This window comes from Melospiza georgiana, chromosome 15 (genome assembly GCF_028018845.1).
Source record: "Melospiza georgiana isolate bMelGeo1 chromosome 15, bMelGeo1.pri, whole genome shotgun sequence".
In the NCBI taxonomy this organism is placed as follows: Eukaryota; Metazoa; Chordata; class Aves; order Passeriformes; family Passerellidae; genus Melospiza; species Melospiza georgiana.
The window spans coordinates 909,709-929,604 of record NC_080444.1 but is presented as its reverse complement, the minus strand read 5'-3'; the positions used below and the strand labels follow the sequence as shown (position 1 = coordinate 929,604).

General features: G+C 51.0%; 2 protein-coding genes across 3 annotated transcripts in view; one reads left to right on the top strand and one right to left on the bottom strand.

Moving 5' to 3' along the window:
• ARHGAP26 (Rho GTPase activating protein 26) overlaps positions 1-3,655 on the top strand; it is a 102,618-nt gene extending 98,963 nt beyond the window's left edge. For both annotated transcript variants that reach the window (XM_058034798.1, XM_058034797.1), the window contains one exon: positions 1,096-3,655. In XM_058034798.1, coding sequence (XP_057890781.1) covers positions 1,096-1,184 — 89 coding nt within the window. In that variant the 3' untranslated portion in view covers positions 1,185-3,655. The remainder of the gene's footprint in view (positions 1-1,095) is intronic.
• Positions 3,656-8,666: 5,011 nt separating this feature from the next.
• The window catches only part of NR3C1 (nuclear receptor subfamily 3 group C member 1), a 61,472-nt gene continuing 50,242 nt past the window's right edge, over positions 8,667-19,896 (bottom strand). The window contains exons 7-9 of the mRNA XM_058034796.1: positions 16,687-16,817; positions 13,680-13,837; positions 8,667-12,828 (exon numbers count right to left, since the gene is read on the bottom strand). Coding sequence (XP_057890779.1) covers positions 12,676-12,828; positions 13,680-13,837; positions 16,687-16,817 — 442 coding nt within the window. The 3' untranslated portion in view covers positions 8,667-12,675. The remainder of the gene's footprint in view (positions 12,829-13,679; positions 13,838-16,686; positions 16,818-19,896) is intronic.

Genomic DNA, 19,896 nt, shown 5'->3' with positions numbered 1-19,896 from the left:
AGACAATCCTTCTCTGAAGCAGCTCCATAGTCATCTTATAAATAAACATGGTCTCCCCTCTGAGGGCCCGTGGGAATCAGAGCAGCTAGGAGGGGAACAAGTTTGAATTAAATACATTATGTTTGCTGATAAAAATCAATGGATTATTCAAGGGAAAAAGTACACAGCGTGTTCCAGTCACTCAGCAGCACAGCCAGGGCTCACGTTGGCTGGGGGACATGAGGTAGAACCAGCCTGGCTTGGTGGGACTCTCGCTGTGGTCAAGGCCTTTTCAAACCCCAGTTAAGGCAAAGGAGTCTTGGCAATACTTGGAGCCAGGTTCCACTTTGAGCTGCTGTGGGGCTGGCATGTGACTGAGCAGCAGCTTGGCCCAGCTGGGCTTTGGGGCTGAGCAGCACCCACAGGGCACAGTGGCACTTTGAGAGCTCCAGTTCCCTGACCCACACACGAGTGAGGGAGTGAGGGCAGAGCTGCTGAGTCACAGCAGCCCAGGGAGCTCCAGGAGCTCTGGAGCACAGGCTTCCCACCGTGGCTGTGGGAGGGGGGATGTTCCTCTGCCTGCAGGCGTAGCCCTGGCCTGCCTCCTGCACAATCAGCAAATATTTGGGGGTTGATTGAATAAGGAAAGGCTTTTGAGGACTGATCAGGTTTCTGGTTGCGCACAATCAGGTTGCGGGGTTTAATTTCCCCCTGGGATTGTTCCCTAATGCAATTTCCCTCCCAGCCTGGGCCCAGGCCAAGGCGGGATGTGCAGAGTTACCCTGTGATGGAGCTAACCACGTTCTCTCCAACTTCCACGAGATCTTAGCTCAAATCAAGAGGAAGTTTTGAGCCCAAATGCTTCACTTCCCTCAGCCCAGCAGCCCCAGAGAGTATTTGGAGTCTGCAGCTCACTTCGTGAAGGAAAGGCCAAGGAGTCCCACAGGGAGCAGGCAGGGACAGAGCACTTGAGCTGCCTCAGCCCCTTGGTGTGTTCACAGGGCCATGGAATGGTTTGGGTCAGAAGGGACCTTGAAGATGATCTTTAACTCTGTTAGTTCCCTTAAAAATGAGCCCAAATGAAAGGTCTGACGTGCCCTTCCCCTGTCTCTGCAGTTCACCCATCCCAGGAGCCCGGCTGGCTGGAAGGGACCCTCAACGGCAAGACAGGACTGATCCCCGAGAACTACGTGGAGTTCCTATAACTGTGGGGTGCACAGAGCCGCTGCTGAGCATTCCATGGTATCCATGGCCAGTCCTGCAGGCCCCTGTGCCCCCGTGTGACCGGGGTGGGGACAGCCCTGTGCCCGCTGTGGATGTTTGTGTGCGTCAGACATCGCCTCTCGTCCTGCAGCGCTGCTGGGGGTATGGAGAGACTCCAGTGCCCATCCCAGCGATGGAGAACCAGCCCAGGGACAGCCGAGTGCTCCAAGAGGCCGAGCTGAAGACTGGGAATGGCCGGAGCTGCCCCAGGGGGGTTTCCTGCAGGGGGACATTCCCTGGCTGCACCCTGCAGGGTCCCACCAAGGAGGAGTCCTGTGCTCCCCGTGCTTCCCTGGAGCCCCAGGCACAGCCCTCGGTGCTGGCAGGGGAAGGGCCGGGGGGCTGAGCCCCCGTGGTGGCCGGGCAGCCCTGGCAGGTGTCCCCTCCTTATGCCACCACAGTGCTGGTGGCTCTTGCTGGCAAGAGTGAGCCCTGGGTGGGCTCTGCAGGGCCCAGGGCTGGCAGGGCTCAGCAGGCACCTGCTCACTGCAGAGAGGATGCTTTGGACCAAACCTCTCAAAGTCTTCTTTTATATTTCCAGGATTTTGATTTTGTGGGGTAGCCCTCAGTCTGTGTGAGGTGAGCAGCCCGTGCTGCCTTCCTGCTGCAGCCCCAGGCCAATCCCACTCCTGTTGTTTGGCTGTTTGGTACCTGCCCTTCCCAAATCCCACTGTACAGACCCCTCCGTGCTCCCACCCGTGCCCAGGCCCTGCTGGAGCTGCCTCTGCCTCTCTCCAGCCTCGTTTTCCAGCCCTCCCCTTGCTTGCAGCCTCGTGTGTGCCAAGTCTGTGCAGTGCTGGTTGTGCCAGGTGAATTATTGCCATCCTTGTTGTTGGAGTGGCCAAGGTGGGGCTGTGCAGAGCCAGGAGGAGCCTTTGGCTACCCCAGCCCAGCTCCTGCCTCCATGGACATGCCACGAGGGCTGGGCAGGGTGGGAGTGCAAACCCCTCATCGTTCCAGGTTGTGCTGAAGGGGGAGGGTGGGACAAGGAGCCCTGTTTGGCTGCAGAGCCAGGATTTTGAGAGCTGGAATCATATTTTATATAAAGAAAGTGTCAGCCCCCAGGCCGTGGCGCTGGGGATGGATGTCGTGGCTTTTGTAACAGTTTTAAAGACTCTGAGTGACTGAATTGCTCTATGTGTCACTTTTTATTTTTGAAAGGATTAATGTATAAATAGAGTATCTTAAAATATTATGAGGAAAAGATCTATATTTGATATTTTTAGAAGAGCTGTAAGGAGAGAAGCAGAGGACATTTGAAGCTGGTCACCAAGAGGCTCCAAAGCCCCCGACCCCCAGCCTGGAGCTGCTGCTTCCTTCGCTCTGTGGTGTCACTTAGAGAGAAGGCAGCTGAAATTTCAGCCTTCTTCACATTTTGTCCACAGTAATTAAACTTCCTGGGCTTTTGTCTTGGGGAAAAAAAGAGGAAAAAGGCAATAATTTTTTTTCTGCTTTCCAGGGTGGGTGGCACAGCTCATTCCCATGGGATCACCCCCTCTCCATAGCCCTCTGACCCCTTGGGGAGCACTCTCAGGTGGCTGGTATGGCTCGGGCAGGGGTGAGGTCCCCAAACTGCCTCATGGTCTCTGCTCTCAGGTGTTGGATGAAGAGGGCCAGGGGCTTGTAGGGATAAAATCCGGTGTTTCCCTAGCACGTTGCTGGTTCATCTCCATCCTTGGATTTTATAGCCAACTTTTGTGCTATTTCTTGGCTTTCCTGAGGCCAAGGACGAGGCCAGGCTTTATCCAGCCCTGGCATCAGACAGGCCTGGGCTGTATCCAGCCTTGGCTTGGGCTGAGGCCAGGCTTTATCCAGCCCCAGCATCGCTCTGTGGCTGTGGCTGGGACCTGGGGGTGCCTGGGGTGGGTGTGAGAGCCCCTCCCTGGGGCTGGGAGAGGATGGGGAGGGCTGATGGAAAGGATTCTAAAAACCCTCCATCCTTCACCTGTCAGCACTGTTTGTGTGTTTGTAACTGTCCTGTGCCAAGCTCCCTCCTGCCCTGCCGGGATGCTGCTGGAGCAGTGCTGGGGATGAACGGGGATTGCAAACCTGCCAAGAGCCCTCCAAAAGGCATTATTTGGGCACAGGGTGTTTGGGACCTGCTTAGCAATGCTGTGTGAGCACTGCACCACGCTGCTCCCGCCGTGTCCCCACAAAACCTCTCTGTGCAGGGTCCCCCTCTGGCTCCTTGGATACTCCAGTTACTCCGAGACCACAGTAAATTCCTTTTCAGAGGCACTTGGGAGCTCTTGGATGTGCTACCTAGAGGGTTTCTGGGAACAAAAGTCCCACACACATGTATTTACGAGATGTCTCCTGGAGGAAAGGAAATCAAACTGAGGCAGAAGTTATTGCTCTTACAGGAGAGCCAGTGGAATATTTTTTTTTAATTAAAATTTTCCAACAAGAAAAACTTGTCTGGAACGCTTACTAAATGTTCCCATTTTGGGCCAGCTTTAACACTGTAGTAAACATTGGTTTATTCCAAGAGAAATTAAAGGTAGGAAATATTTTTTTTAAACCAGCCTGACACAGCATTTGATGGTTACTATTAAAGAAATCAGTCAAAATGAAATGAAAGGTGGGTGGTGACACTGCTGAATGGCAGAGACTATCTCGTGGCCTCTGGTCAGTCACAAAAACAAGAGAAGGTGCAATGGTGGCTGTGGAGCTGGCATCAGAAGAGTCTCTTGGTGCAGCCCTGCCATGTTTCACATCGATGGCTGATGTTCCACAAACACACCGTGAGTTTGGGCTGGGCTTGGATTAATTGGGGTGGGCTGGGCTTGGTGTTGGGCTGCGTTTGGGCAGGGAGTGGGTTGGCTTGTTGGATTAGTTGGGCTGGGTTTGATGTTGGGTTCGGTGTTGGGTTGGGTTGGGTTTGGTTTGCAGTTGGACTGGGGTTGGGGATGCTCGAGGCCATCTCCTCTTGTCCTGTCCCTGGCTGCCTGGAGAAGAGAGCACAGCCCTGGTTCATGGGCACCAGCAGAGCATGAACGGGATGGATCTGGGGCAGATGAAGGGGAAATCACCTGCACAGAGCCAGAGCCCAAGAGTGGAGAGACATGTTAGTGAGTGTGTGCTGGTTTAATACTCCAAACCAGAAACCTCAAAGCAATTACAGTTTATACAATTGGGCTAATTCAGATTTTTAGCTTTTGGAAAATAACAATTAAAAGCAGAGGTTTTTAGAGAAATGGCCGTTTAAAGCTCTGTTCTCTGGGTGAGGAGCTGATTGTTTGCAGGTAATTTAGCACGAGGCTGACAGCTCACAAGGTAGCACCTACCTATTACTTATTGTAAATCCTCCCTTTGCTAATGAAGCTTATTCTGCTTCTAAAGCTCAGACAAAAGGGTCTAGAAAATCACACCTGGGCTCTAAACTCACTGACGCAGGCAGGAAGGGAAAAAGTCTGCAGGGGCCGGGTGCCCCGGAGACCAGCCCGGCTTGGATTAGGAGGGGATGGCAGAGCAGGGTCTGGGGCTGGAGCAATCCCATCTCCACGGGCGATTTCTATGTCCCTGCTGTGTCCCTGCCATCCCTCTGGGAGCCCCCACAGCCCCATCAGCTGCTCCCCAGGCCTGCCCTGCCCCAGGACCAGCTTACCCCAGCAACCATAACTAAATATCTGCAGAGTGCTCAGAGCTCTTGCTCACAGCTAGCTGTGGGTGAAGAGCAGGGCAGGAGGGACAGGGGATGGGAGAGCTCCGGGGATGAGCCCCAGAAGGGCTGGAATGTGGCTGGCAGTGAAGGTTCCACTGGGGCGAGCATCTCCCTGGCACAGGGGGCTGGAAAGGGCTTGAAGCCCATCCAGTGCCACCCCTGCCATGGCAGGGACACCTCCCACTGTCCCAGGCTGCTCCAGCCCTGTCCAGCCTGGCCTTGGGCACTGCCAGGGATCCAGGGGCAGCCACAGCTGCTCTGGGCACCCTGTCCACCATGAACAATTCCTAATTCCCAATCTCCCATCCATGCCTGCCCTCTGGCACTGGGAGCCATTCCCTGTGTCCTGTCCCTCAATCCCTTGTCCAAAGCCCCTCTCATGGTCACACAGAGGTGAGTGCTCATTTCCAGCCCATGGCACCATGTCCCTGCTGTCCTGGCAGCCAGCAGGGAGCTTTTCCCAAGGCTGCCCCAGCTCTGGAGCAAACAAGTTCTGCCCTGGGTACCTCAGCCAGCCCCAGCCCTGCCCGTGGCACTGCAGTGGCACCTCGGTGACACCGGGCTGGGACAGTGCCACCTCCGCTGGCCCCATGGATGAGGACAGGGATGGGGCAGCCCCATCTGCCCTGTGCCCAGCTGCCCTCCCTCTCCCACTCCCACAGATCCTGGAGATGCTTTGTTCCTTTTTAAAGCTCATTAATTTTGCTGCAGCCGTTATCATTAATATTTCTGAGTCTGGGAGATACACATGCTGCTTTTGCCTCTGTTTTACTGCTGGTTATTTTTTGCCAAGTTTGGGTTTGGCTGGGCTATTTGTTCAGCCACTGCTGTTGTTGGTTTTGCCCAGTTTTTGTTGAGTTTTGTTGCCCTGTGTGGTACCCGGAGCGCTGCAGCCCCAGCCCCAGCAGAACCAATGACATCCCCATCACACTGTGTTTATTATTTATTTCCCCAGCAACGGGGATATATTTAGCCCGAGAGCTTTGAGCTGTTTCAGCCCCATTCTGCTCAGCAAAGCCAGCAGTGAGCAGTGGCCGAGGGGCAGCAGGAGCCCCCAGAACCCCAGCAGGGACCCCAACCCATCCTTGCCCCGGGCAGGGGCTGCAGGAGGGGAGGCTGTGAGAGGCACATCCCTCCAAGGCTTCCCTTGGACTCGCCAGGGCTTGGGCTGGGCTGGGTGGATTTTTAGAAATTATTTTTAGTAATTGCTGTGTTTGAGGCTGGCAGGCCAGCGCTGTGTTTGTTTGGGGTAGGAACACGTGCAGCGTGGCTGCAGCCAGCTGCAGGAACTCTGCCTGTGAGCCAAAAAGGGTAAAAAGGAAAAGGCTAGGAGAGAAATGAGGAATTAAAAATGCTGGGTTTTAATTCTGGATTTGTTGTTGCAGGAGCCCAGATAGGCGTGGGCTGGGGCCAAGGCAGGAGCCCAGGATGGCAGAACAGCCCCCTGACCCATGTCACTGCTTGTCCCCCTGTTTGTGCTGGGGCCAGGGCAGAGCCCAGGGTGACAGGATGGCATGGGACAGACCCCTGACCTGTGTCACTGCCTGTCCCCTGTTTGTGCTGGGGCCAGGGCAGAGCCCAGGGTGACAGTATGGCATGGGACAGACCCCTGACCTGTGTCACTGCCTGTCCCCCGTTTGTGCTGGGGCCAGGGCAGAGCCCAGGGTGACAGGATGGCAGAACAGCCCCCCTGACCCGTGTCCCCCCCTGTGTCCCCTCTCAGCTCCTCAAGGATGCAGCTCCCCGTGTCCAGCCCCTGGAGATAATTTCCCCTCCATGCTCTGCTCCTTGGGGACACATCCCCCTGGGCACATCAGGTCACCTTCCTCAGCAGGAAGTGTCACCCCATCTCCCGTATCAGGAGCACAATTAGTGCCCACATCTAATGCTGCCTCAGCAGTTTTGTCCCAATATTTTAATGTGGTTTGATCTCAAATCAACAGATCCCTTCATTAGAAGTATTCCACTTGTTATTTTTTTAACCTAAGGCTCCCTGTTGTGCCCTCAGGGAATATCCTTCATTGTGCTCTGTAGCTGTGCCAGGCCTGTGATGGATTGGATAAGGCTCTTTACTGCCACCCCCCTCCTCCAGGTTGGATTTTATCAGCTGACCCATGGGCTCAGGCACTGGACATCAGTGCACTCCCTTCTGAGGGTTCCTCTCTGTGCTGCTCCTCCAGCCAGACTTCGACAAGTTCAACATTTACACTTCTTTATTTTGAAATGTCAATGTACTATGTATAATATACAGTATATTTCCAGGTTCACCAATAATTGAAGTTATCAGTAACCTGGTGAGGAAATGCACCAAACCTGCTGGACCCCGGCAGGAGCTTGGCAAGAGCACTGAGAACATCTGGGAGCCCCTTTGGGATAGGCAGTACCATGCAGCCAAGGAGTCTTTTATTGTGTAAAACCCCAGGATTTGTGCCTGACATGGACCAGCTCTGTGTGCCCAGAGCTCAACACGAGCTCAGGCTGCAGAGGGGACACAGCCAGGGACAAACCAGCCCCCTGGGGACCATCCTGGGGGCAAACACCAACTCCAAAGCTCAAATCTTAAATGTCAGAGCTGTAAAAATGGTGTTTAATGGCATCTTCTAACCAGTCTGAAATGCCATCATTTTACTGGGACAATGTGAACACAGCAGAAATAATGAATTGCAATCGCATGCTGGGCTTCACCCGAATTTCTTGGAAGCTGAGGATGGAGCCCAAGACAGCAAAGAACAGCAGAACAAGGTGGCAGGTGAGGGAGGGCAGCAGCCCCATCCCAACCCACCCCAGGGCCATGGAGCACGGGAGGGTGCACAGGGAAGGGGCAGAAATCCCACAGATGCTTCTGCTATCAATGCTTTTGTAAATGCAATGGGACAAAGGGGATTTTGAGTGGAATGTGACCACACTGAGGACTTGGTGCACTCACCATGAGGCTGGAGCCCGTCAGGCACTGAGCAGTTCTTTATCTGAGTGTCTGATGGCTCTCCTTAAAGCATCTTTCCATAAGTGTGGCCCAAATAAACATAGTTATGGTAAATCCCATCCTTGCCTTGCCTCTGACCCCCATCCGCAGCCATCCAGCTCGGGAATTACCGAAGGGAAATTTATGTAAGCTTTGTTTTAATTGCAAACAATTCAAAGAAATCGTTCCCTGCTGGGAACTCGGCCTTTTCTGCTGCAGTTAAATGAGATTTTATTACAGCAGGCCTGGCTCTGTGGCTCGGGGGGAAGGCTGAGCTGTGCTGGGGAACAACCACGGTGGTTTGAGGGGCTGGAAACATCGGAAACTCCAACGGGGCAGGGAAGGAGCTCCAGGGCAGCATCTTCTGCTCCAGGGCTGAGACCTCCTGAACCCGAGGGCAGCATCTTCCCAGCCAGAGAGGCTCCTTTCAGCCCTGCTGATTTACCAAGGCCTCTTCCCTTTTTCCTGGGTTCAGTTCTGTCTCTGCAGAGGACCCCAGGGCAACTCAGCCCCCACAGCCATCCCCAGCCCACACTTGGGGCTTTTCAGTGCATTTTATTTCCCTCTATCACTGATGTTTGGCAGCTGGCACCTGCCTCGGAGGGAGCTTTTATCACATCCTGATGAGTGTCAGACAGCTGGGAACCACTGCAGTGACAAAACACATTTAAAATCATAGAATTAAAGAGGGATTGAGGTTGGAAGGGACCATAAACTCATAGAGCTCCTCTCCTGCCATGTCAGAGCCAACCCTCTCCGAGACCACAACAAAAACTCCACAAAAGCATTTTGGAGCCATTTAATGAAAAAAGCAGAATTTTATTATATGGTTTCTGTCCATTATTCGGCATTGCTGTAAATGGCTCACATTTACTGCAACTTCTGTACAGATGTGTGGCTTTGTATTACCAGAACAGCAAATTTAAATGAAAAAATAAATGTTCAACAATTCCACACAAGCTTTTACAGTCCAACATTTCACTGAGTAGGTGAAAACTACAGACTTGTTACTACAGAATTATTCAGCATGAATAAAAAACTACAACTTTTATTTTTAAACAGGAGTCACTGGTTTAATTTTTTTTTTAATGCTGTTTAAAATTGCTGTGATAAAAATAATGATTTTTTTAATAATGCCATACACTGGTATGATATAGGATTTGTCCCCAGTATATATCTTTTTGTTTAATATACAAAATAGAGTAATGACCCATCGCTGCCTCTGCTGTGGGCAGGGGGCTGGAGGTGGGGCGTTCCCACTCTCTCCCAGCCTTCCCTCGGACACGAGGCCTCTGGAGAGGCCTCGACCTTCATGGAAAATTTGGTTCCTATGAGACATCGATGGCTCAGCAAGCCCTGGCCGCAGACTGGGACGGGGCAGAGCGCGCCTGGTCTGTGACCACGAACCCCAGCCTGAACTGGGTCGGAAGGGACCCTAAAGCTCCTCTACCCACCCCTTCCACCAGACCAGGCTGCTCCGAGCCCCGTCCAGGCAGGCCTCAAACACTTGCAGGGATTTAATAATACAATCTTTATAAAACCTCACTCTAAGACATGTCCCTGAAGTCCTCCCTCTCTGGAGTTTGGCCGCAGGATGTTCCCACAGCCCGTGTTCATCCAGGCACTTCCTCCTTCCCTACCTTTTCCTGTGGAAACGGCGAGGTCATTTTTCAGCATCGATTGGCACCGGTCCCCAGCCCCCCGCCCCCCCGTGTCCCTGTCCCCGTCCCGGTGTCCCCCTAAGGCCATTGCGAGTCCTGAGCTGCCCCCGCCTGCGGGCGGATCCGTGCACTTTGTGATAAGGCACTGAAGGGCCAAGGCCGAGTTCTCCCTGCTTTATCCAGAGTGCAGGGACTCCCCACTGCTACACGGACCACGGATAACAGGACACGGACTTCTCACTGCTGGCTACAGCACTACGGAGTCTCACTGGTGAAGTTTAAACTGAACAGCATGTACAGGACGATTCTTCCTCAAACATCACAGTTTCCCCTGACTCTCCCTAAATCCAGAGACTAAAAATGAATATACAGGCAAACAGACACAAGGGGCAGAGAGCCTCTCCTCCTATGTGACCGGTTCTCTCACGGGGGGATCACAGAACCCCAGAATGTGGGTTGGAAGGGATCTTAAAGCTCATCCAGTTCCAACCCTGACTCCACCACCTTCTGGAGTTCACTGCAGTTGCTTTTGCTGGCAAAAACGACAATTTGGGGTCCCTGCACCCCGACCCGCACACGCTGTCCCCAGGCTCTGACCGAGGGCTCTGGGGATGCAAGTTTATAAAACATTCTCCAAAGAAAGAGCAGGTTTCCCCTCCCCAGGACCCCCCAGCCCCACCAGTACAAACTCCTATCTGTATCGCAAACGGGCGCGGGACGATTCCCAATGACTTGGGCTGGAAGTTGTAATTAAAATCCTGACCTTTATCTATTACAAAATGTACATATTCCTTACAGATCAAAGAAGAGAGTGATTATTTTCTTTTATTAAAGATGCTATTTTACTCCAAAGTACTGAATATAGGATCTTTTTTAATAGGTATAACATTCAAAAAGAGCTTTAAGAAAGGATGAGAATTGAGTTTCCTATTTCAGTTGGAAACCAAGGTCTGCTCAATGTAGAAATGTGCTGTGAACACCCCACGCTCCGTATTTACATATTGCTGGCACCTGGATGTGGATTATTGCCCAATTTCTAAGCTGTTTTTGCTGTCAGAGCTGTGACAGTTTTGCAGCGGGGTCTGGTTCAGCCGTGCCTCGGGAGCGGCTCCCGACCATACAGATAGGAGTATCCCCCCCAAACCAATGGGAATTGTACACAGTGATTCCATGAACACAACCCAACCCTACAAACACCCAGGAGCACAGGTTTCCCCTCTCAACAGAGCATTTCTTTGGATACCAGCACCGACAGCCCCGGTGCTGCCTCCGGCCAAACCACGCGCGACGGTTTCCACTCAGCATATCTGTGACCCCTACAAAAAATATAATTACATGTATCATGATAAAGCAATCTGTCATCTAAAAATCATCCTTATTATACACTATACAAGCTATTTTACAATCATTTAATAAATTGCTTTTAAAGCTGCAGTAGCCCTTCCCTTTTTTTCTTGGATCAGCGAATATACCGATTATACATATTTGAAACTATAACTAAATATAAAAATATATTAGGTTTTGTATTTTCTCAGACGATCTTTCTCATTTCTATTACACAAACGATCTGGCCACTTCGAGTATAAATCAAATTTTAGAGTGGCATAGTAAGTATTTCAGTTTTGAGATACAGAAAATTGTTAAGGTGCACGTAGAAAAGGCTACTACAGCTTCTAAATGTCGAAAATATCCTCATCAATGGCAACAAGGAGAAATCCACAAGGCCTATGGGAATTTATGGCACGCCAGGAATTCAATGTGAAGGGCTGCAGCCTTACAAAGACAGAAAGTTTGACGGACAACTCTAAGACCACGAACTCAGTAGCGGAGCTCTCCTGCTCTCCAGGAAAGAGGATGGAGCAGTCAGTGAAGGGTGGAGATGTGGAATTGGGTCTCTAACCAGGGCAGTTCGGAGCTGGGAGATCCATCCCAGCTGCGTGGACAAGTCCCCGGAGAGGAGGATCCCGGAATCCTACAGGAGAGCGGCCCCAGCCGCTGGGTGCGCTCGGTCCTCCCCTGTCCCTGGGGTCTCCACAAATTCTTGTGTGATGGCAGCTTTAAGTGTATAGAAAACGGAGTTTCTCCACACAGAAGTAAACTTTTCTGAAGCTATGCATATTTTCCTGAAAATTTCCTGATGGGCAGTCAGGACTGATCTTCTTGGCATCAATGCAGCCCGTGACTCTTTGCGTTATGGCTGTTGCACCTTATGCAAAAATCAGGCTTCTTTTTTTTTCAATATATAAAATAACCTGCTCATTTACATCCAGTTAGGACTGGGTTAATTTTCTATGAATCTGCATATCCAATGCTTTTGCAATGTACCAAAAGGATTTGTTTCATCTGGATCTACTGAAATGAGATTTGAGAGTGTTCTCCCACCCACCCAGGCCCTTAGAAAAAACCCAATTTTTATGGCCACTTTGCCGGTTGAAAGCATTAGGTTAGAAAAGCCCAACCCGGTTTCACATGAATCTACTTGAGTATTTACTGTCTAGAGGTCATTTAGGAAAGCTACGAGCTGCCCCACCTTAAAAAACCAGCTGTACAATAGGCATCTTGAAGTATTACAAAAAAATTATGTAAGAAAAAATGAACAAGCCGAGTTCACGGTATATAAAGTTAAAGGAAATTGCTAAAACCAGACAGTAATAGCTATAAAAGGCACAACTTCCCTTTTCTGATATACACTTGTAAACTTTCTTCAGGTTACATGCATAAACCAAAATACTACCTTAACTTTAAAAAAAAAATCCAAAACACTTTACTAAAATAAAAAAAAAAGCCTAAAAAATTGTCTCCAGCCAACTGCAGCAATTAATTAATTAATTAGCAGAATGTTCGTAACAGCCTCAGAGCTTGTCACTGGTGGTTTGATGCATCCAGGGATGGTGCACGAGGGGAGAGAGAGAATTTCTGCCACAACCACGATTTCCTTTCCTTTCCTTTTTCCCCAATCCTTTCCCCAACGTGAGAAATCCGCTGCTTCTCCAGCCTAACTCTTGGCCCTCTGTAAACCACATGTAGTGCATAATTACAAAAGAAACACCTGCGAGGACAAAAGGAACAAGTTCTGTAGGTTTTCTCTTTACAAAACAAAGCTATCGTGTGACGGTTTCTTAAGGCAACCCTTTGTGTTAAGGCAGTCACTTCTGATGAAACAAGAGCTTCTTGATATTTCCATTGGAATATTTTGGTATCTGATTGCTGATGATTTCTGCCAACATTTCTGGGAACTCAATACTCATGGATTTATCCAAAAATGTCTGGAAGCAAAAGCTCAGAAGATTTTCAACCACCTACGAGTGACAAGACAAAGAATTACTTGCAGATGAAGATGCTCAGAGAACATCCACCTCCCTCCTCCCCAGCTCCTGCCCACAGGATGGGGCTCAGGCAAGACGTGCACAGGAATCCTCATTTAGTTCATTAATTATTGTCCGTGGCACTCTGATATAAACCAGCCAAACAGACTGTGCAAGGCTTTACAAATGCTGAGGAGATCTGGTACCAATTCCCATTCCAGCAGATAAATAACGCACACATGGGTAAGCTAAATGAGATCTTTCCAGGTGCTTGGTACAGTTACAAGAAAAAAAAACCAGTAATTTTGAGGTCTCAAAGTTACTGTTGTCTTAAACACTGCTTTGTGCTACATGTGTAATTAGAATTAAACTGCCAAAGGAGACGGTCTGAATTGGAGATTCCTTCAAAATTAGATCATTGCTAACACCACACATACTGCTGAGGCATTGTTTTAATAGAATTTCCAACTATTCCATAAACTCTTTAGTTCTTGGGCTCTGAGATAAGAATGCTTTTAAATGCCACATTTCTGCTTCTACTGCAAAGTCAGTTACAGCTCCTGAGCTCCTCCTTTTTAAAGCAATGCGATTTTTAAAAACGGCAGAGACTGAAAATGAGATTAATTATACAATTAATTGCTGTGGATTGCACTGCAGAGGCAGCCTGAGAGGACCACGCTCAAGGCTCTCAATTTGCCCTTCGTGAGACAGCAGAGGAGCATGACCTCCTCCTCCTCCTCCTCCCTGATATTCATCTCTTTAAATAAAAAGAGCTGGAGGAGCTCGCTGTCCCCGCCCCAAACGTATTTCTCTGGAATGCCCGCAGCATTCCTGTCAGGACTTACATCATGCATAGAGTCCAGCAGTTTAGTCAGTTGATAAAATCGCTGCCAGTTCTGGCTGGAGTTCCCTTCCCTCTTGACGATGGCCTTGCCCAGCTCCTTGATGTACGTCATGCGGATCTCCTCAAACAGGGACTGGCTCTTCAGGCCCTCCTTGGGAACTGCAACATGGACACCCACTTTACAACACTGCCAAACTGAACTCTTAAGCTCTTTAAGCTCTCTTACATTGGTTTCACAGAGAGGGAACCTTCATCAGGAGCTGGAGTGACAGGACAAGGAGCAAGAGGGGAAATTTAGGGTAAAATAGGGAATTCTTCCCTGTGAGGGTGGGCAGACCCTCGCACAGGGTGCCCAGAGAAGCTGTGGCTGCTCCTGGATCCTTGGAAGTTTTAAGATCAGGATGGAATAAGATGAGCTTTAAGGTGCGTTCCAACACAAACTATTCTGTGATTCTATAAATATGAGCAAAAGGAAAAGGACTTGGACTGACTGAAATGACAGCAGAGAGACAAGGAGAGAGCAAGGTGGGACAGCGACCAGCTGAACACAAAGCACAGGCCTGCTGCAAAACAAAAAATAACCTCCAAAGGTATTCCACCAAAAAACAGCAGGAGGGGAACTGGACCATGGAGGAAACAACACCCAGCCCTGGAAGCACCAAGGCTGGAGCTCCTGTGCTCTCCAGGCCTGGGGAAATATGACACTGGGAAGGTTCCTTAAAAATTCTGTGTGCCCAGGGAAGAGTAAGGGCAGGATCACAGGATGGCTTGGCTTGGAAAGGATGTTGAAAGATCATCTGGTTCTGAGCCTCCTGACATGGATCAAGTAACGAGGCCAGGCAGCGACAGAGTGGACAACAAACACTGCACCAGCCATGGGAAACTGGGCATGGACACAGCTTGTTTGGGGCAGGGCTGGGCAGGCAAGGAGCTGGGACAGAAATCAGAGCCTGGGCATTCAAACCCAGCTGAAGTCCCCGTGCCCATCTCCTCCTGTGGGCATGGTCCTTCCACAGGCCAGCCTGGACTAATGGAGCACGGGGACTCCAGAGGTCCTTCAGCTGCTTCCCCTGAGGCCTCCGATCACCTCGGGGAAGTGAAAGAGTTGAAGACAGAGAAGAGAAAGAGCTGAGACAAAGGTGACCAAAAGCAGGAGAGCAGGACAGAGAGCACATTGCCTTCCTTAGGAAATTCAACCTGCCTCGCACTGTCAGCATCTGAGAGATTCTGGAATGAAGTCTCTTGTCTGTCTTGCCTACACAGGAGGTGAAACCTGTCAACTGTTTCAATATTTCACGTGGAAAAGGTCTCTGAGCTACGTCTGTGCGTGAGCTACAAGTCTAGACCTGTGTGGGATTCCTGCTTTACTCCTCCTCTTCTCTTCTCTTGGAAAACTTAACACAGAAACACAATAAACAAATTCAGATTGTCAAGTCGTGGATTAAAGAGCTATAGAAATCTCAGCTATTCAATTGCAGAAGCTCCCTGATGTACCACTCACACAATGTATGTGCTTGGCACCATGAAGATAAATTGTCTCCCGCTGGAAATGGAGTGCAGAGGCCTCTGGGCAGTGCCAGCCGTGCCCAGCCCTGCTGCTGGAGGGGCTCAGTCCTGCCAGTGCTGCCTCCTCACCACTCCTGCCATGGAAATTTCCAGCTCCTGGGAGGAAAGCTGGCCTACACCACACCCAAAACACTTGAGGAATTTTTGGGAGAGATTTCAGAATCAAACAGGAACTGTTTGAAATCTGCAGTTTCAGGGAAGTTTTAAGTTCCTACAAAGCCCACGGCCATGAGAGGCTGAAAGTCTCCTCTGAAAAGAGCCCTTGTGCAGTTCTGGGCTTGGCAGCGAGGCAGGGCTGGGCACTGCCAGGCTGGTGGGGCACTGGGGGAACTGGCCATGGCACCCTCACACTGCCCACAGCCACCACCCTGCCCTGACATGGGAGCAGTGCTGGGGCTCCCAACCCTCCTACTCCTACCCAGAAAAAACCCAAGGTGAACAAATTCTCCTTTTGTATGAGAATCAATGCTATTATTCACTGGAAACATTAAAGATAAGGAATGCTTACACCGTCAGTGTAATAAACTTAACAATATTTACTTTTCATCACATTTCAGGTCCCTTCCAAGCCAAGGCAGCTGATGAGGATGATGCACAAGTACCAAAGTCTGTTGACGAATCCTCACTTGCTCTGCTACTGCCTTTCAAACCTGTTGGCACCTCTGTCACTGCTCTGAAGCAAAGCCCTCGTGCCAGGCAGGGGCAGGAACACATCAGTCCCTGCCTGAGCAGCTCCCTGGGGATCCTGGAGTGTGGGATGGGATGGGATGGGATTTCCCAGGACACAGAGGCTGTGCTGGAGCGGGGTGCCCAATTCACAGCCACCCCAGCACACTGACACACACACACACACACTCACTCACTCACTCACACTCACTCACACACCCACCCCAGCACAATCACACACTCACACACATTCACACACACACACACACCCCAGCACAATCACACACACACACATATTCACACACACACACTCACATAAACTCACACACACACTCACCCCAGCACAATCACACACTCACACACTCTTTCTCTCTCTCCTTGCCCTGTGAGTCCCTGGATTTCAGCTGAGCCTGGGCTGAGCTCAGACCCTCAGGCAGCTGCAGCCCCACGGGGCAGGGGAGAACAAAGTCACTGGCTACCAGTGCTATCAACAGAGGCGAAAAACAACACTGTGAAAGGTATTTACACATAATCACGTAGATTAGGTTAGTTTATTTCTGTATATTCTAAAAGCACTATTTTTGCTGCTGCCCTTTGAACTTCCATGCAGTACAGACAGAATTGACTAAGCTGTGACTTGTTTAATTCCAGCATACCCTACCTAAAGATAAAACCAGCATGTAGCATACTGTACAAATCTATCTCACAATACCTACTGCAAACCCACCACATACTTGTGCAGAAGCAAAAAGCTTGGTATTGAGCTGTTCACCTACTTGTAGAGAGGAGAAGCAAGGTCTTCATGCAGAGATACTCCTCGTAGGAGACTTGCAGGCGGGACAGCTCTCGGGCCACCATGAGCATGTGTTTGCATTGTTCATACATACATGGGAGATTCATCCTCTGCCTGAGGAATAAAAGCACAGCAGTTAGGGCAAGGTCAGGCTATCTGCACGCTCTGCTCTGGTTTTCCACGCTGCAGATGAGGAGCTGTACGTGAGCCAGGGCACAGCAAGGAGGCTCCATTCCCAGGGTGTCCCTGAGGTGGCTGATCTGTCCCTGGTGGCACAGATCAGTGCTGGCCCAAGGGCAGGAGCAGCCCTGTGGCACCCTGAGTCCCAAAGGGAGCCTGTGTGCACCAGGGACCCAGCAGCGAGCTCTGCTCTCAGCAGCCCCAGCACCAACGCGGCACAGAAATCAAGTTCAGTCCGAGCTCCCCTCTCATGTTCCCAGGGAAACACGATGGAGTGCCACACTAGAGCTGGGATTTCTCTAATTCTTTCAATGCCTTTGAAATGTGCACCTAATTTAATGCATGTTTATGTATTTAGGAGTATCTTCCTGTAACTCCTCAGTTTTCAAAGTGACTTTATACTTGTGCCCATCTGTGTTCCTGAAGCAATGACCAGCACTGCAATTAAACTTCATTATCTCGGTACTGTAATAAACTTGTTTCTAACCATAAATGGAAAATCATGTTGACAAGCAAAGGCAAATCTTGGAATCAGAATAACAAACATTATGCTTTTGTATTTTGTTTTCCTATTTCAATGAAGCCTTGCATCAAGACAGGAACTGCTTTTATCTAATACCTCATCTGACACAACAATCTTGCTTATCTGTGCTCTTACCGCTGGTTACTGTGAATATTGCAGAATTAGTTTTGAGTGGGAAATGAAGAACAGACTAATTCTGAACAGAATAAGACAGATTTATGATTTTCCATGGGCTTTCTTTTGTAGAGAAAAAGAAAAGCAAAATACCTCCATGCAATGAGTACACAATCTCTCTGCAGTGATGCCAGCACCTCATTTTTTGTTAATAACGTGTCACCTTTCCTTGGTGTCACCTATACAGCATTATAATCTACACAGAGACAAAATGGGATCCCTGTGGGAGTTACGAGTAAGATTTGGTTATGAAACAACAATTCCTCCAAAGCTGATCACTCTTCCATTCTCTCTCCCTCAGACCTTCAGGAGGATTATACAATGTTCCCTCACAATCTCCTGAGTGAGAACAGGGTTTGCCCATTCTCAAGGTGCGAAACCCAGGGGGATTCTGATGGCTTTGGAAAGACAGAAACACAGACTACTGAAACGGCATTGAAGCAGACCAAGCACTAGGGTAAAACCCCAGCATTTCCAAATGCAGCTGTTGGACAATCCCTTCCCCACGGAGCTGGGCCACCCCTGCAGCTGCAGCTGTGGGCACTGGGAGCAGCCCGGACAGCCCAGCCCCAGCTCGGGTTCCACCCCAAGGAGCAGCAGAGCACACGAGCGATGCTGCAGGACACAGGAGTCAGGCCCTGCTGGGCTCTGGGACGTTTCTCAGGGCACCTGGCACAAAGCCACACTTAGCCAGGTGGCAAACGCCGTCCTGGCCCCTCGGGGCTGTACCAAAGGGCATCTCACACACTTCACATTGAGCAATTTAAACCCATTCTCTGCCAGGGCTCAGCAGTTTTCCTCATGTAAAACTGCGTCCACTTCTGGGCAGAAGGTTAAAATAAACATTATGAAAGGGGTCAGCCTGTTGTTTGTTTCTGCCTGCTGGGAATGCAGGCCCATGCAGGAGGCTGAGGATGCAGAGGAAGGCACAGAGCTTTGGGCAGGGCCAAGGCTGCACAAGCTGCAGCTCCCGGAGCACAGGAACAGCCACGGCCCCTGTGCCCAGCCAGGCTCTGCCCCGTGCCCACTGACAGAGCACAAGGAGGTGATTCACCAGCCTGTGCCAGGTCCCAGCGTTGGCACAGCTCTGGGAACAGCTCCCAGCCTGCCCCATCCTGGCCAGGGCACATCAGATGATCTCAGCTGGCACGGGGAGCTGTCCTGGGGACACAGTTGGGACAAGGGCAGGGCCCGGGGCTCTGTCTGCTCAGATGCCAGCTGCCCTCCCTGCCCAGGGCACTCACCAGCCCCACAGGTCCCACACAGAGCAGGGAACCCTTCAGGGGGTGCTCATGGAGCAGGCACAGAGCTGGGGAGGACAGCACACATCTGCCTTCCCTGGGCACCACCACTGAGCAGGCTGCTCCAGCTGAACCCCCCTGGCACCCCCGATGCCCAGCCCTGTGCCCAGCCCAGGCCCGGCAGAATGGGGAACGGGGATGGGCAGAGGGATGGACATGGGGATGGACAGGGGAATGGACACAGGGGAATGGACACAGGGATGGACACGGGGATGTACAGAGGGATGGACATGGGGATGGACAAGGGGATGGACAGGGGGAGGGACATGGGGATGGACAGAGGGATGGACATGGGGATGGACATGGGGATGGACACAGGGGAATGGACAGGGGGATGTACAGAGGGATGGACATGGGGATGGACACAGCAATGGGCACAGCAGGGGGCACAGGGATGGGCACAGCAGTGGGCACAGCAGTGGGCACAGCAGTGGGCACAGGGACGGGCACAGCAATGGACACGTGGGCCAGGGAAGCACGGCAGGGATTTTGCACTGCTCTGAGTTTCCTCAGCAAAGCTGCACAGCACCAAAGCCCAGCAAACAAGATGCTGCTGTTCTGAAAACCAGATGGCACCGACTCCACAGAAGGAGTTACAAAAGAATGCTGGGGGAAAATCTTCGGGGAAAAAGGGAACTGCCAAAGCACTGCTTCCAGAAGTGAGCTCACTCGTTGTTTTGCTGCTCCCGGGCCGCAGCACAGCCACCCTGCGTGGCACACGAGAGCAGCGGCACAAACGCGTGCCCTCAGTGCCCCCAGCAAGGAGCTGCGGTGACGAGCACAGCACCAGAGACAAATCCTGGGGCCCAGGACTTCCAGGAACTTGTGTCTCCAGCTGGACAGCAATTAAATGGCATCTGCTACTCGAAGAACACCACTGTGCTCAGCCACTGTGCTCACTGTAATTTTGGGCACCCTGTGACATACCCAGAGGACGAAAGCTGAGACAGAAGCAGTGCCAGCTCCAGCAGGGCATGTTTTCAATCACAAACTGGGGAAACAGTTATACAATACT